The sequence below is a fragment of the Neolamprologus brichardi genome, chromosome 17 (assembly GCF_056152115.1).
Source record: "Neolamprologus brichardi isolate AB-2024 chromosome 17, ASM5615211v1, whole genome shotgun sequence".
Taxonomy (NCBI): domain Eukaryota; kingdom Metazoa; phylum Chordata; class Actinopteri; order Cichliformes; family Cichlidae; genus Neolamprologus; species Neolamprologus brichardi.
Window position 1 is genome coordinate 2170849 of NC_142120.1, and position 13271 is coordinate 2184119.

The 13271-nt window shown below is 42.4% G+C and overlaps 1 protein-coding gene across 5 annotated transcripts in view; it reads right to left on the bottom strand.

Annotated features, from left to right (window-relative positions):
- fcho1 (FCH and mu domain containing endocytic adaptor 1) overlaps positions 1-13271 on the bottom strand; it is a 78044-nt gene that overhangs the window by 37447 nt on the left and 27326 nt on the right. For 4 of the 5 annotated variants that reach the window (XM_087830612.1, XM_087830615.1, XM_087830613.1 and 1 more), the window contains exon 3: positions 775-866. In XM_087830612.1, coding sequence (XP_087686738.1) covers positions 775-866 — 92 coding nt within the window. Of the gene's footprint in view, positions 1-774; positions 867-1822; positions 1955-13271 lie in introns of those variants that run through there. The other variant, XM_087830614.1, reaches the window with a different exon arrangement.

Genomic DNA, 13271 nt, shown 5'->3' on the forward strand with positions numbered 1-13271 from the left:
GCCGTCAACGCCAGCAAAGGTATTAGAAATGAATATTTTATTTTCAGTTATTTCGTTTCTTCGTTTACTTTTGGGGTGAAATGAAAAGAATGTGTTAAAATGCTTTATTTTGTCACATTTTTAATCAAACTTTTGTCCAACTCATTGACTTAAAGCTGAAAGTCTGCACTGAGTCGTTTCGTTTAAAACGTATTGTGGTAACGTGCAGAACCAAAATTAGAAGAAAGTCATCTCTGTCCAAATATTTATGGACCTGACTGTATAGATGGCTCCACGTCCGATCCAACTGCGTCGTGCAGTTTTGCTCTGCTCGTCGGATTATGATAGAAAAAAGTTCAGAACTGCAGCGTCCAGTGTGTCGCCTGCTGTGGCGAGCTATGATGCTTTGATATGACCAAAGATGAAATGATGAAACCGATCAGTGGGCACATGTGTCTGTGTTGCAGGGATTGCAGAGGTCATCCACATACAGTGCTCAGACCTGAGTGCTTGAGAAACAGGCACTTCAAAAGAAGCACAATAGTGAGGTCAGAGGTCAAAGCACAGACAGACTTGACACGATCTGCAGACAGGACTTTGAAACAGGAGGAATCTGAACACCTTGTTATACTGAGAGATGAGATCAGAATGCTTTTTTGTATTTTCCAGTATTTCTTCCAACTTGGCACAATCTTTATATCCACGTACGTAGTAAAGAACGGTGGATTTTCCACCCAAATCTCATCACTTGCACCACCTCCCACACAGATATTCACAAATACACACAAACCTTACCTCTCTCGGACAAACTCGGCGAGTTCCTTGGTTGCCAGCTGGCCATGTTTCATGTTGTGGTAGAGCACATCAAAGCCGGCATTCTTTTCCCCCTGCCGAAAATAACACACAGACACACACGTCTGTTAGCAGTAAGTCGAGAAACAGCAAACCAACACGGCAAAGGTAACAAAAGCGATGTCAGTCTGGGCCTCAGAATCAAGTTCGCTCGAGTTTGAGACATTTTTCTCCTGATAGTCTGCTGTAAACTCTCGAGACACTCAAAGGTTCAGGGTGAAAGTAAAAATGAAACCAGCTTCTCTCCATCTGGAAAAAAGAAATTATTAAAAGAAGTTAATGAATCTTGTGCGTACGGGCATGACGGGTAAATCGTAGGGGTGCAACGATACACAAAATTCACGGTTTGGTTCGATACTTTGGTGTCAGGGTTCAATATTTTTTCAATACAAAAAAATGTTCATGCTTTTTTAATTTGTCATTTATTAAAATTATAAATATATATTTTAACTGAAATGTACAGTTTTTAAATTTAATGTTGCTGAAACAGTATTATTATTAAAGTAATAAATAAATATATCTGATGGAGAAATCACTCATCTTTGGAAAAGAGAGTTTATTACAGAGAAATGGCTCTTTCCAAAATAAAAGCTATACTATACGCTTCTTCTGGGCTATATTCCCAGCAGCATATTAAACATATCAGGTCCCCATAAGGAGAATCATGTGCTAACGGCTGTCTAAATGACTCGGGTAAAGTTTGTAGCATGCGTGCTTGTTGTTTTTGTCTGCTTCCACTTGTCTTTGCACTAGGATGATGTCAGCGTAAATGTGCAGTCATATTCGTTGTGTTCCCACTAGTGCTGTCAGCGTTAATCTGAAATGGCAAATCTCCGTTAACGAGCTACCGCGGATCGCCCCGTGCGTGGGGCTGGACAGCGTCAACACGTTAACGAGCTAACTGCGCTAACACGCTAGTTCCCACCCATGTAATTGAGCATTACGTGGCACATCCGACATACTGTTTTACTTTTGTCCATGATGCGCTTACCTTCAGGGTCATACTTCACATGAAAACCAAAATAGTTCCAAACGCCAGATCTGAATGAGGGTGGGGGAGGTTCAATTTGCCATGTTACAACGAGCTTAGCTTCTGTCTTGCTAGCTTGCGCTGCGCTCAGTGGATCTGCGCTCGACAGTGCAGCCTAGGCGGAGTAGTCGAACGCAGATCCACTGAGCTCTCAACACAGACAGCATCGTCAGAAGAAAAGTTGATAAAATAAATAAAAAAAATTGTATTGTTCCATACATATGCGTACTGAACCGAAAGCACTGTTGCACCCCTAATAAATCGCTCACCTTCTATAAGCCAGTCCTCCATGTTACACACGCGTGACCTTCAGTTATAGAAAAGCTATTCGAGCATTCGAGATTCCAAAGGCGGCAAAAATCATTTAACACATGGCCACAAATATTACTCATTTCTTTTGTTCTCCCTCAAAACATCACAGCGATTGGTCATCAGTGCACAAGGGAACTCAACACTTCACAAAAAGACCTTTTGCATGTTTAATGTTTCCTTTTTATATCCCCGAAACACGAGCGTCTCTCTGATGCACTTTTTAAGCCGTTTTACCGCTCGACGACGGTCTTCATATTGTCATATCACAGCATTTTAGCGTTTGAACAGCACAACTTAAAGTTAAACGTAACCACAGCATCTGTGTGCAGAAGCTCGTCTGACTCACAGTCCATCCTAACTCACAGGTTGTTGCCCGTAAAACAACAAAAGTGATCAATCGGGGTGAAAACCTCTTAGTTCGTTATCGTGTGAATCCTGTAGGAGGATCAGTGATTCTTGTGAGTTGCAGGTCGACAGACAGTTGAGTTAATAAAAGAATTTATTGACATTAATTATGAATGAATAACTAATTAATCGGTAGTGTTCAGATGGATTTCCATAAGCACATGTAGCACACAACACTGTGACCGTCTGTAAGCTTCAGCGGTTTAAAACCAGCTGTCCCTCACGGGCCCCTGCAGTTCCCGACTCTTCTCTCACTGCTGTTTTCTTTCGTTGTCACTTTGTTCTGATCGCTGACAGTTTTATTTTTATTTATACCCTGCAGCATCGCACAGCATCAAATAATTTATACTGAATACACTGTGCCACTCATTTAGTGAATATCATTACATGCAGCCTTCTGAAAACATTTTTGCAAATGAATTCATCAAAATAATTTAATTTTCTTTCAAAGGCTGCTTTTCTTTCTTTTGTTATTATGCCCTACGAGTTGGAAAGCATGTTCGTGTAGCACACCTTCAGACGTTGCTGTATAAGCATCAGTACCAGTCCTCTTTAGGTACTCCAATCGTAGCATGACCAGCTGAGAGACACTCTAAATGTTAGACTATCACACAATCAAAGGACCCACACTCTTCACCTCTCTCTCTATTATTTGGCATTAGTTCAAACATGAGCTGTGATAGCTGAACAGATGCTTCGTGCTGATACTCCAGGATCAACTACGCCACGTGTCGGGCTGCGAGCGGCTGCTGCTCCTCTGTGGAGCATAAAGCTCAGGACCAACATGACTCAGTGTTGTGTGAAAGAAACACAAACAAACACAGAACTGGATTGTTGGTGAGATCAGTCGCACACCTTATGGCTCAGCAGATTTAGCACAGTCCCCATCGCCGCTGCAATTACGCAAACCTCCCTCCGATTACATCTATGTAATCTGGATGAGAGCCCGACTGAGGCAGAGGCAGATTGCATCTTCAGCCTCACCACATTTTTCAGTCAGCAGACAGCAGGGTTGTGTGTGCAAGCAGAAACGCTGACAGCTGCTTCGCAGGACCTAAAAATATCGCGCTGGGGAACAGACCACTTCCCAGGTACCAGGGGAACGGCTGGGATGCCAAGGAAGGGTCATCAGTAAATCACGCGCACGCACAAACCAGACGTAAAGAAGCAGGACAAGGAAAAAACAGCTGAGAATGATCTCAGACGAGGTGCTGGCATCTGTCAGAAAACACACAACAAAGTCAGCTTCTCAGACGCTCACGTCCCCTGAGCTTTATTTTTATGATAGCCATAAAAGAGACACACGCACTCATTTTCATATCTTGTGGGGACATCTCATTGACATAAAGCTTTCCCCAGCTGCTGACCCTAAACCCAACATAACCCAACTGTAACCCTGACACTAAAACCACATTTTGAGTTTCAAAAATACCTTCAAACTTGTGGGGACCTGGATTTTGGTCCCTACGAGTAAAGTAAACTTCTACACACACACTTAAAGCAGCTATACAGATGCTGCTGAATTTTGACAACATTTATGAGTCACTGCTTTTGCAAAGGGATCAAAACAAGATCAGATCTGGATGAAAAAGTCAATCAGCTAATAAAGAAGAAAAAATTAAGCTTGTATTTTCTTTGTGCCTCAGTAAAGTCCGAGTTATGCTGTTTCACAGATAAAACAAGCTTTGTGAAGTCTCCTCGAGTTTTAAAGTCTCACAGATCAAACATGAAGATTAGAGAAACTCATTTGCAGCTTAATCTACAGAATAATCATCAGAGGAGCCGCAATCAGTTTAACTTTTGATCCTGTGTCTGCAAAGATTAGGTTCCCCCATAGGTTCGTATGGGTACATCTGTGAGTACATTCACTAACATGATGTTTTATCTTACTCTTAATTTATCTGTGTAGGTTCTCAGACATCCAGGTCAAGCGACTAGACTTCATAAAGTTTCTTTAAGACGTTTCACCTCTCAGACGAGAAGCCACTCGGTCGCTTTTCTTTCCAGCTCCTTAGATTAACCTGAATGTTAGCTTCTAAGTGCAAACACACAAGACAATTTTAATTTTAAGCCCAATATTCAACTCTTTAGAGCAGCGGTCTCCAACCTTTTTTGCGCCACGGACCGGTTTATGCCCGACAATATTTTCACGGACCGGCCTTTAAGGTGTCGCGGATAAATACAACAAAATAAAACTAGTACCGGTACTGAAAAAAAGAAGGTTTATTCATAACACACGTGAAAAGACCCAGGAAAACCGAGTAAACGATAAAAACGATAACAGAATAACGCTGAAAACCGATAAAAACCCTGAAAACTATACATTTCACACCTGAGCCTCAACTCTCGCGGCCCCGTACCAAACGACTCACGGACCGGGGGTTGGGGACCGCTGCTTTAGAAAGCTCTTTAAAACCAGTTTCAGTTTATGGTTTGCTTTTAGAAATAAAACTAGTGCAAGATACAATTTTAAAACAAATAAATAAAAAGATAAGACTTGACTGGTTACATTATCCTGACATAAAGACTCAGTCCTTTAACTTCACATAAAGTGGTTTCGTTGAGCACACGATGAAACTCAAAACACAGATCCGTGTTTTTACCAAACGGCGAGTTGGACTAATGTTATGCAGGAATCGTTCCTTCCTTGCAGAAACTTTACACGTGCCACAGAAAGGTGAGCTGCCAGTTTATACACACACACACACACACACACACACACACACACACACACACACACACACACACACACACACACACACACACACACACACACACACACACACACACACACACACACACACACACACACACACACACACACACACACACACACACACACACACACACACACACACACACACACACACCAGTACTGGTAGGCTAGTCTCTCAGTTGCATGCAAATAGAGCTTCCACAGTCTGCTATGGGGCCTTATAAGGTGAGCACCGTGTGTGATTATGATCACAGTCCTTAAGAACATTGAATTGAATATGTGAGAAGCGAGTCTGAGCAAACTGTTAGGAGCGATACAAACTTTATTACAAAGGCTTATTGCTCGGCACATTGAATTGTCTGTATTTACCTTCTCTAAGGCTCAAATATTCACTCATGTTCCCGTTTAGCCGACAACTCGGCGATCGCAGATTAAGTCGACAAAGACGAGGTCGTTTCTCAGTGACAAGTTTCACGCCACTGAAGGTGACTTTGGAAGCGAGCACTGAACGGACCAGAATGAAACCATTTCTTTCAGTTTTTGCATGTTCAGTTAGTTCAACACGACGACTTTCAGGAGCAGCTGTGCGACTCTGCTGCTCTCTGCACCGTGGCAACGTTTCACCTCAGGTTTGCTTTACAAACCACTGTTAGCAGAGAAAGCAGCGCATGTTCCAAATCTGCTTCATTCTCTGCGACAGCTGGTCTTTTTTTGGTCGTCTTGCAGTTTTCACATTAGATGGAAGAGACTCATTGTTGATGTCAGGAAATAAAAGGCTCTCCCGCCAGCAGGGCTGTCAGACAGTTTCAGCTTTGTCCATCATCTCTTCAGGGGACGACGGCCTAAAAACTAGAATATTCAGATCATGTGTCCTCAGCTGCAGCAGATCTCGTGGTTGAACTGGGTCGTTACCGATTATATGAAATGCTGATGATTGGGAAAACTGTACGGCATAAGAAAATCTTTAAATATCAACTGTTTTAGATCTCCCGTGGAAAAACCCCCCAAAGAAAATAATGCTAATATTAGACACATCCGCATGAATTCAAAGCCTGATGAAGCTCATTCCTTTGTGCTGAAAGCCAAGTTGTACCACCACCAATTCTATTTAAAAACACATCATAACATGTTTGCTGTTATGGGCTCTGTGGTTCTTTTCCAGTCAATCCCACAAACAATTTCCAGCAACGAGTAAAAACCCACCAGAGATCCGAATGTTATCGGCAGCTGAAAATAGATCCCACTGCACAAGTTTAGTGATTCATTTATTCATCTTCACTTCAGCATGAGTTCAGAAGGAAAGGGGCGACTGCAGATCAGGTTGAGAAGAACATCATAGTTTTTGGTGCTTTCCTGCTTTGATTCATTGGCTGTAACTAAACTACTGTATAGAATAAAAACAATAAATATGCAGGTTAGCAATAAGTACTCCTTAAAGCCTTCATGCCTGATATATGCGAACCCCCCTCTCTTCTCACCTCTCGCTGATCTCTTTTTCATCAATTAAGCTGACCGCTTTGGTCATGCATGATGGAGCCATTACCATGACAATGAGGAGCGGAAAGAAAGGAGGCGAGGGAGGGTTTCAAATCTGTATGTGGCCAAGTTTCTCATGAAGATACAGACTTAGCGGGACACCAAGGTCAGTAGGAGAAATGCTCAGATTTGTTAAAAGGGAGGGTGGTGCAGGGAAGACTAATCTAAAAGTGGTTTAAAATCAAGCGTGCTGATGAGTGTACTGACTAGGGATGGGTATCGCTTAGGTTTTATCCGATACCGGTGCCAAACTGGTACTTTTGAAATGGTGCCGGTGCTTAAACGGTGCTCAAACCGGTGCTTAAAGAATGAAGAACACAAACTTTGTCCAAAAACCTCTCATGTTCAGCTGTTTTTTTGTAAAAAGATAACAATGTTAGCCTTTTCTGCAGCTATGGGGCATATATGCTATCACTCTTGGCTGGAAGCAGCTTAAACAATGGAAAAAACACAAACTTTGTCCAAAAACCTCTCATGTTTAACTGTTTTCCACTTTTTCTTTGGTCATTTTAGCCTTTTTGTCCAGGGTGAAGGGAGTATCTGCCATCAAACAAGAAGACAGCTTCATGTAGCTATGATGATGTTTGCTAGTTCACCTTACATGCATTAATGTAATAACGTGGTTAGCCTACTCAACGTAAATTACACACGAACAACATTAAGCTACTCACGCAGAGAAGAACGGCTGCTGCTGCATCATCATCCTCATCATTTCTGCTACACTGGCAGGGCTAGGGGCCAGGACTCTCCTCTTCGGGTTCTTGGGGGATGTTGCTAACTCCGGGTCGATAACAGGCACCACACCCGCAGTAGATGTGCTCGGTGTGAGGTCTCGCAGCAAGCTATCAAATACGGCGCATTTCTCGGCTTTTAAAAAAAACGCTATGCGTCGCCAGGTGTTTCATCAGATTTGAGGTGTTACCTCCTTTGACAGTATCACAGTATCACCTTAAAGCACTTGTTGCAGCTGCTGAGTTTGCATCTTTTGCTGTGAAGTACAGCCAGACTTTTGACCGCTTCGCCTTGGGCATTTTTAATCTGTAGCTCTGCTCTAAAAGAACGTACGTACCTGGGCCCGCCTACTATCCTCGGAAACGTAAAATGATTGGCTAGAATCTAAAGTGTATCACAGCTCAGGAAAAAAAAAAAGCACCGAAATGTGCGCTGCTTTTCGGTCTGGTTACTACCGTTTATGGCAGAACCGGTGCCATCATGGCACCGGATACTGATACCCATCCCTAGTACTGACTATCACTGATGATCACTGGCAGTTTTGGGAGCCAACATACGAGAGAGGCTCACAGGGTTTGCTGTGAACTGCATGAGAGTGAGAAGAAGAGAAGTTCAGTCTTTTCACGGCACACTCAGAGGCTGCATGAAGGTTTCCTGTGAGGTCACTTTCATCGAAATGGCAACAATGTTTAGAGTTTAGAATTTAGTGTTACATTGTATTTCTCAAACGGTTTTCTGTGAACACAACATGTTCACAAGGATATAAACAGGATGTAAGAGTAACGTGGCTCACATGACCTAAAAATGCTGTTCCCTGTTAAAACAGACATAAAACAAAACTTTAGTGTGAAACAGGACAAGAAACAGGACGAGAAACAGGACAGTAGCGGTTAAACTCTGGGGATTTGCTTTCGCAAATCCCCAGAGTTTAACCGCTACTGCGTCTGAAGCAGACGACACTGAAATAACTGAACTTCTAAGCCTGCTGTTTCAGACAGTATATTAGGTCTTTATCTTAGTCATCATTTCAGTGTAATGTCGGTTTCTGTGTGTGAGAGAGAGCATGTATTCATATCTTTGTGGGGACCCAAAATTGGACTGCTACTATACTTGTGGGGACCAAAGTCCAGGTCCCCACCAGTTTGAAGGCATTTGTGAGCAGTGTTGCCAACTCCTCAGTAAGGAAAATCGCTATTGGCTGTCCTAAAAGTCGCTAGAAGTCACTAAATGACGTCATCGCCTAATTTGCATAATTGGTCATACTAATCAAATTGTAACCTACGCTGCTGGAGAGAGAAATAACATCGTGGAAGAGACAGAGTGAGTAAAAAACGTCTTAAACAAATTTAGAATTTATTTAGAACTAGAAATTAAATTTATTTTAGCAATTATTATTTTTTAATGTCACAATTCCAACCCTGCTCCTTTATCCAGGCCTGGACTGGCAAAAGTGACCTGAGATTGGCACTCTGGTGGAGTTACTCTGTGTGTGTGTGTGTTTATAAGTAGTTTTAAACCTGATCCACAAAACAGCATCACAGTAAAAGAAGAACTGACTGCGTTACAGTCAGTGCGGGAGCAGCAGCTTCGCTCATAAGTGATTCATTTGCAGTTTGGAAGCATGGGTGAACGTCTCCTGCCCTGATAGCAGCTGGGGGAGGACTATCCTCCGCCCGTGAGCGCTTTAGCACGGGTGAGGCGCCCACGGCAGCACCCGCTGCTTGTTGAGAGAGATACGCGCTTTCACGTCAAAAAGTCGTCATAAATAAGTCTCCAACAACACCAGAAAAAGTCGCCAGATTTGTCGCTAGTCGCTTTTTAGAAAAAAGGTCGCTAAGGGAGTCTGAAAACTCGCTAAATATAGCGACAAAGTCGCTAAGTTGGCAACACTGTTTGTGAGACTCAAAATGTGGTTTTAGTGTCAGGGTTACAATTGGGTTATTAAGGGTTAGGGACAGCAATATGATTGCAATTAGATGTTCCCATAAGATATGAATACCCAACGTGTGTGTGTGTTTAAACTGCTCTCCCTTGATTCTAATTAGACACATCTTCAGACTTCTTCCAGGCATTTATGAAACTAATTACAGACAGTGAAGTGACTCTGTGGTGGCATCTGTCATTTTTTACAGTGTGGTATGTTGGAGCAGCAGTTTATCTGCAGCTGAGAGGAAGAGGTTGGATAAACTCATCAGGAAGGCCAGCTCTGTTCTGGGATGCACCCTGGACCCAGTGCAGGTGGTGGGAGACAGAAGGACTCTGGCCAAAATAACATCTCTGATGGACAGAGTCTCCCAGCCCATGCATGTAGATGTTGCTGCAGAGCTGCTTCAGTGACAGACTGCTGCATCCTGACGCATGAAGGAGCGTTTCTGCAGGTCCTTCCTCCCTGCAGCTGTCAGACTGTACGATCAGAACTGCTCCCAACAAACAGATGTTTACATCAATGCTGTAACTGCAATAAGTTAATTAATTAACCGATTCACACTACAACCTGGTTTGCCTCTTATCTGTAATTATTTTTATTTAATTTAATAACTGTACAGTACTCTCTGTTTATAGTAACCATTGTCCTTAATGTAAATATGTAAGAAAAATTGTGTATGTTTCTGTTCTGTGTCCTGTTTGTTTGTATATTTGTCTTTTTGGCTGCTGTTACAACCAAATTTCCCCTTGTGGGACAATTAAAGGATTAATCTATTCTATTCTATTCTATTCTATTCTGAACCTGGGCTGAGCTGCACTCTGCACTGCACGGTCGTCTTCACAGCTGCTTCTGTAACAAATACAAACGTATTCCTGTGCATCTCAGCTGTTTAACCTGTGCTGCTGATTGGCAAATGACAGAAAGGGTAAAAGATTATATGGTGCCCTACACAGACGAGCCAAAGACAGCTTGAGGCATTAGCGAGAAATCCTCTGCTTTCACCTGACTTGGTTGGTGGTTTTAGAAACGTCACATTAATTCAGAAATATTCTGCTTTTTAGAATCGGCAGCAGGTTTTACCTGTTAGGACTATTTGTGCTCTTTAACTCGCAGCACACAAAAGGACCAGAGTGAGACACAAAAGGACTCCCAGTAACTGCATTTGTAGATTTCTCTTTTCCCCCAAGAATTTAAGCATACTGAGGGGAAGCGTTCGTCTCAGGCTTTCTGATGTAATGTTCCCTTTTCTGACAACATCTAGAGCTGTGCCTTTAGCTCTGCCTGATATATATGACTGTGCAGTCAGACAGGTGGATGGATCCAGTGTGTGAGCATATTCCTGCTCTTTAACACATTGTGTTGTATTGTTTCATCAATAGTAAGAAACAAGCAGAAACAAACGACACACAGTAGCACCAGGAACACAGCTCCTCTAAAAATCCCAAACAGTCTAACTTATTTCACAGACACGCAAACGCTCCTTTCTGTTACTGCAAAGAAGTTTAACTCCAGAAATAGAAATGCAATTTCAATATATCTCAGTTTTTCTACATGATAAAGACATAAAATAGTAATTAATTAAAATAAATGTTAAAAAATATTTTCTTTTTTTTTTATTATCCCTTTTATTGGGACAGCTGTTGAACATAACAATAGTTTGCCTTTTTACACTTTCTTTGCTGTCACATTTTAAGTTATAATTGAAAAATAAAGAAGACAGAAAAAGAAGAGAAAAGAAAAGGAGAAGAAAAAGAAAAAACTAGGGTTAGGAGGCAGCAGGACAGGTAGGTTTACGTAGTACTCAGGGTTGTAACATCATATACAAAAATCACACCTCATATGCTTAACATAAAAATATTTTCTATTCTAAATTGTGAAAAAAGCAACTTTCTGGTGTTTAACTATTTCGATTTGGCTCGTTTACTTAGGTGTTGTATGAATGGCTGTCGTGGTTTATCAGCAGGAAAATAAAGTTAAATGTCTAAACTTTATAACTGCTATTCAGAGGGCTAGATTGGAGTCTTCGGCAGGCCAATTCTGGTCCCGGGCCTCATGTTTCACACCCCTGGTCTACAGCACGATGTATGAAGGCCTCAGTGATACTGCACGTCTTAAGTTCTTCATATCCAGCCTCGCCCAGCACCCACAGGAAGACGTGTTGGTTTAAACTACATTTGTACAGAATAAATTTCTTCTGCTGGTTTTAGAGATCCAGTGTTATTTGTCTGCAATAAGGCAAAGCAGCTATTTCCAGTCATCACAGTCATCACAGTCACATCAATTTTATTATGTTGTAGCAGTTTTAACAAGTCACGAGCAAAACATCATTTAAACGTGACAGGTCAGCACCACACAGTGATGCACTGAACGGTCCTGCACTGACGGGCTGCTGTTGACAGAAGCTGTAAACTTTTACAACCTTGCGTCAGACTCTATCACGGAGCCGGTTGATTGGCCGGTCTGTCAGAGCTGCTGCGACTTTCGCTGACTCACAGAAACTTTCTGCTGACCGAGCAGGTTGAGCGGCGTGAACGCTCCCACAGCAGAGAGGTGTCAATAACGTCAGCAGCAGGTAGCTGCAGCAGCATCAGCAGAGGCTCGTCATCGCAGACGCAGTCGAGTAGGACGGTTTGAGCAAATTCGCCTCTTTAACCGCGTCTTTTTATTTTGCCTGCTGATTTTCTCATGTCATCTACACATAGATACATGAACTATTTATTTAATTGTTAACCAACCCAAACTATGCAGTCAGTTCACGAGGAACACGGATATTTGGAGATTACTGCCATACATAAAACAGATTTAACGAGTCTCATATTGATCGGTCTTGGCTCTTATTCTAACCTGGCACAGAGCGTTTTTTAAAATGAACAACTGAGCAAGGACGAGAGGAGGTGGCAGGGAGAAGAGGAGCAGGGATGAAATGAGCGAAGAAGGGAAAACCCTGAAAGCAGGAAGGTTTTCTCAGTGTGTTCACAGATCTTCACCCCACAAGAAACCCACATGACTCAAAGTGATGGCAGCAACACTGGCATCATTAAACTGAGACGCAGGCAATAATAAAAGTGCAGCGTTTCTGTGCAAACAGACATATCTGCAGGCAAAGGAGGAGGCATTTTTAAGAGACGACAGCAGACAATGCCGTCCTTTATACTGTACAGAGCTGCACCACTCGCCGAGCTTTAAAGGTTTCTTTGATGCAGTTCTTCTAAATTCCCCTGGTAAGCACGCACTGGCCTTCTGAGATCTACACAGCACTGCAGCGAATATTATTAAAGAACCTGATACAGGTCAGCTTAGTAATGAATTCAGATTATGTGGCTATTTTCTAAAATACAGTCCCGATAAAAAGTTTGACCAGTTCAAAAATGTTACTTTGCATGGTTGGATCTTAACAAGGTTCCAAGTCGAGCTTCAACATGCAGCAAGAAGAAATGGGAGTGAGACAAAACGTGTTTTTGAGCAATTTATTGAAAACAACTGTTAAACTGAAACAGGCTGATCTAAAGTTTAGGACCACTTGCCTTTAAAAGGCCAAATCTGTGCAAAAATGTGGATTCATTGTCCTTTCCTGTCAGGTCGTCACACTGTCGACGTTCTGATGGCAAAGGCAAAAAAACTTTTTGAACATGGTCGTGTTGCTGAACTGCATAAGCAGCGTGCCATCGCTGCTGAGGTGCACCGTGAGGTGTTTCAGGAGGTGCAGGAGCGTCCCTCGTCTGAGGGCCCTCGTCTGTGTGGTAACCACTAGGGGTGGGGGAAAAAATGGATACTGTGTAGCA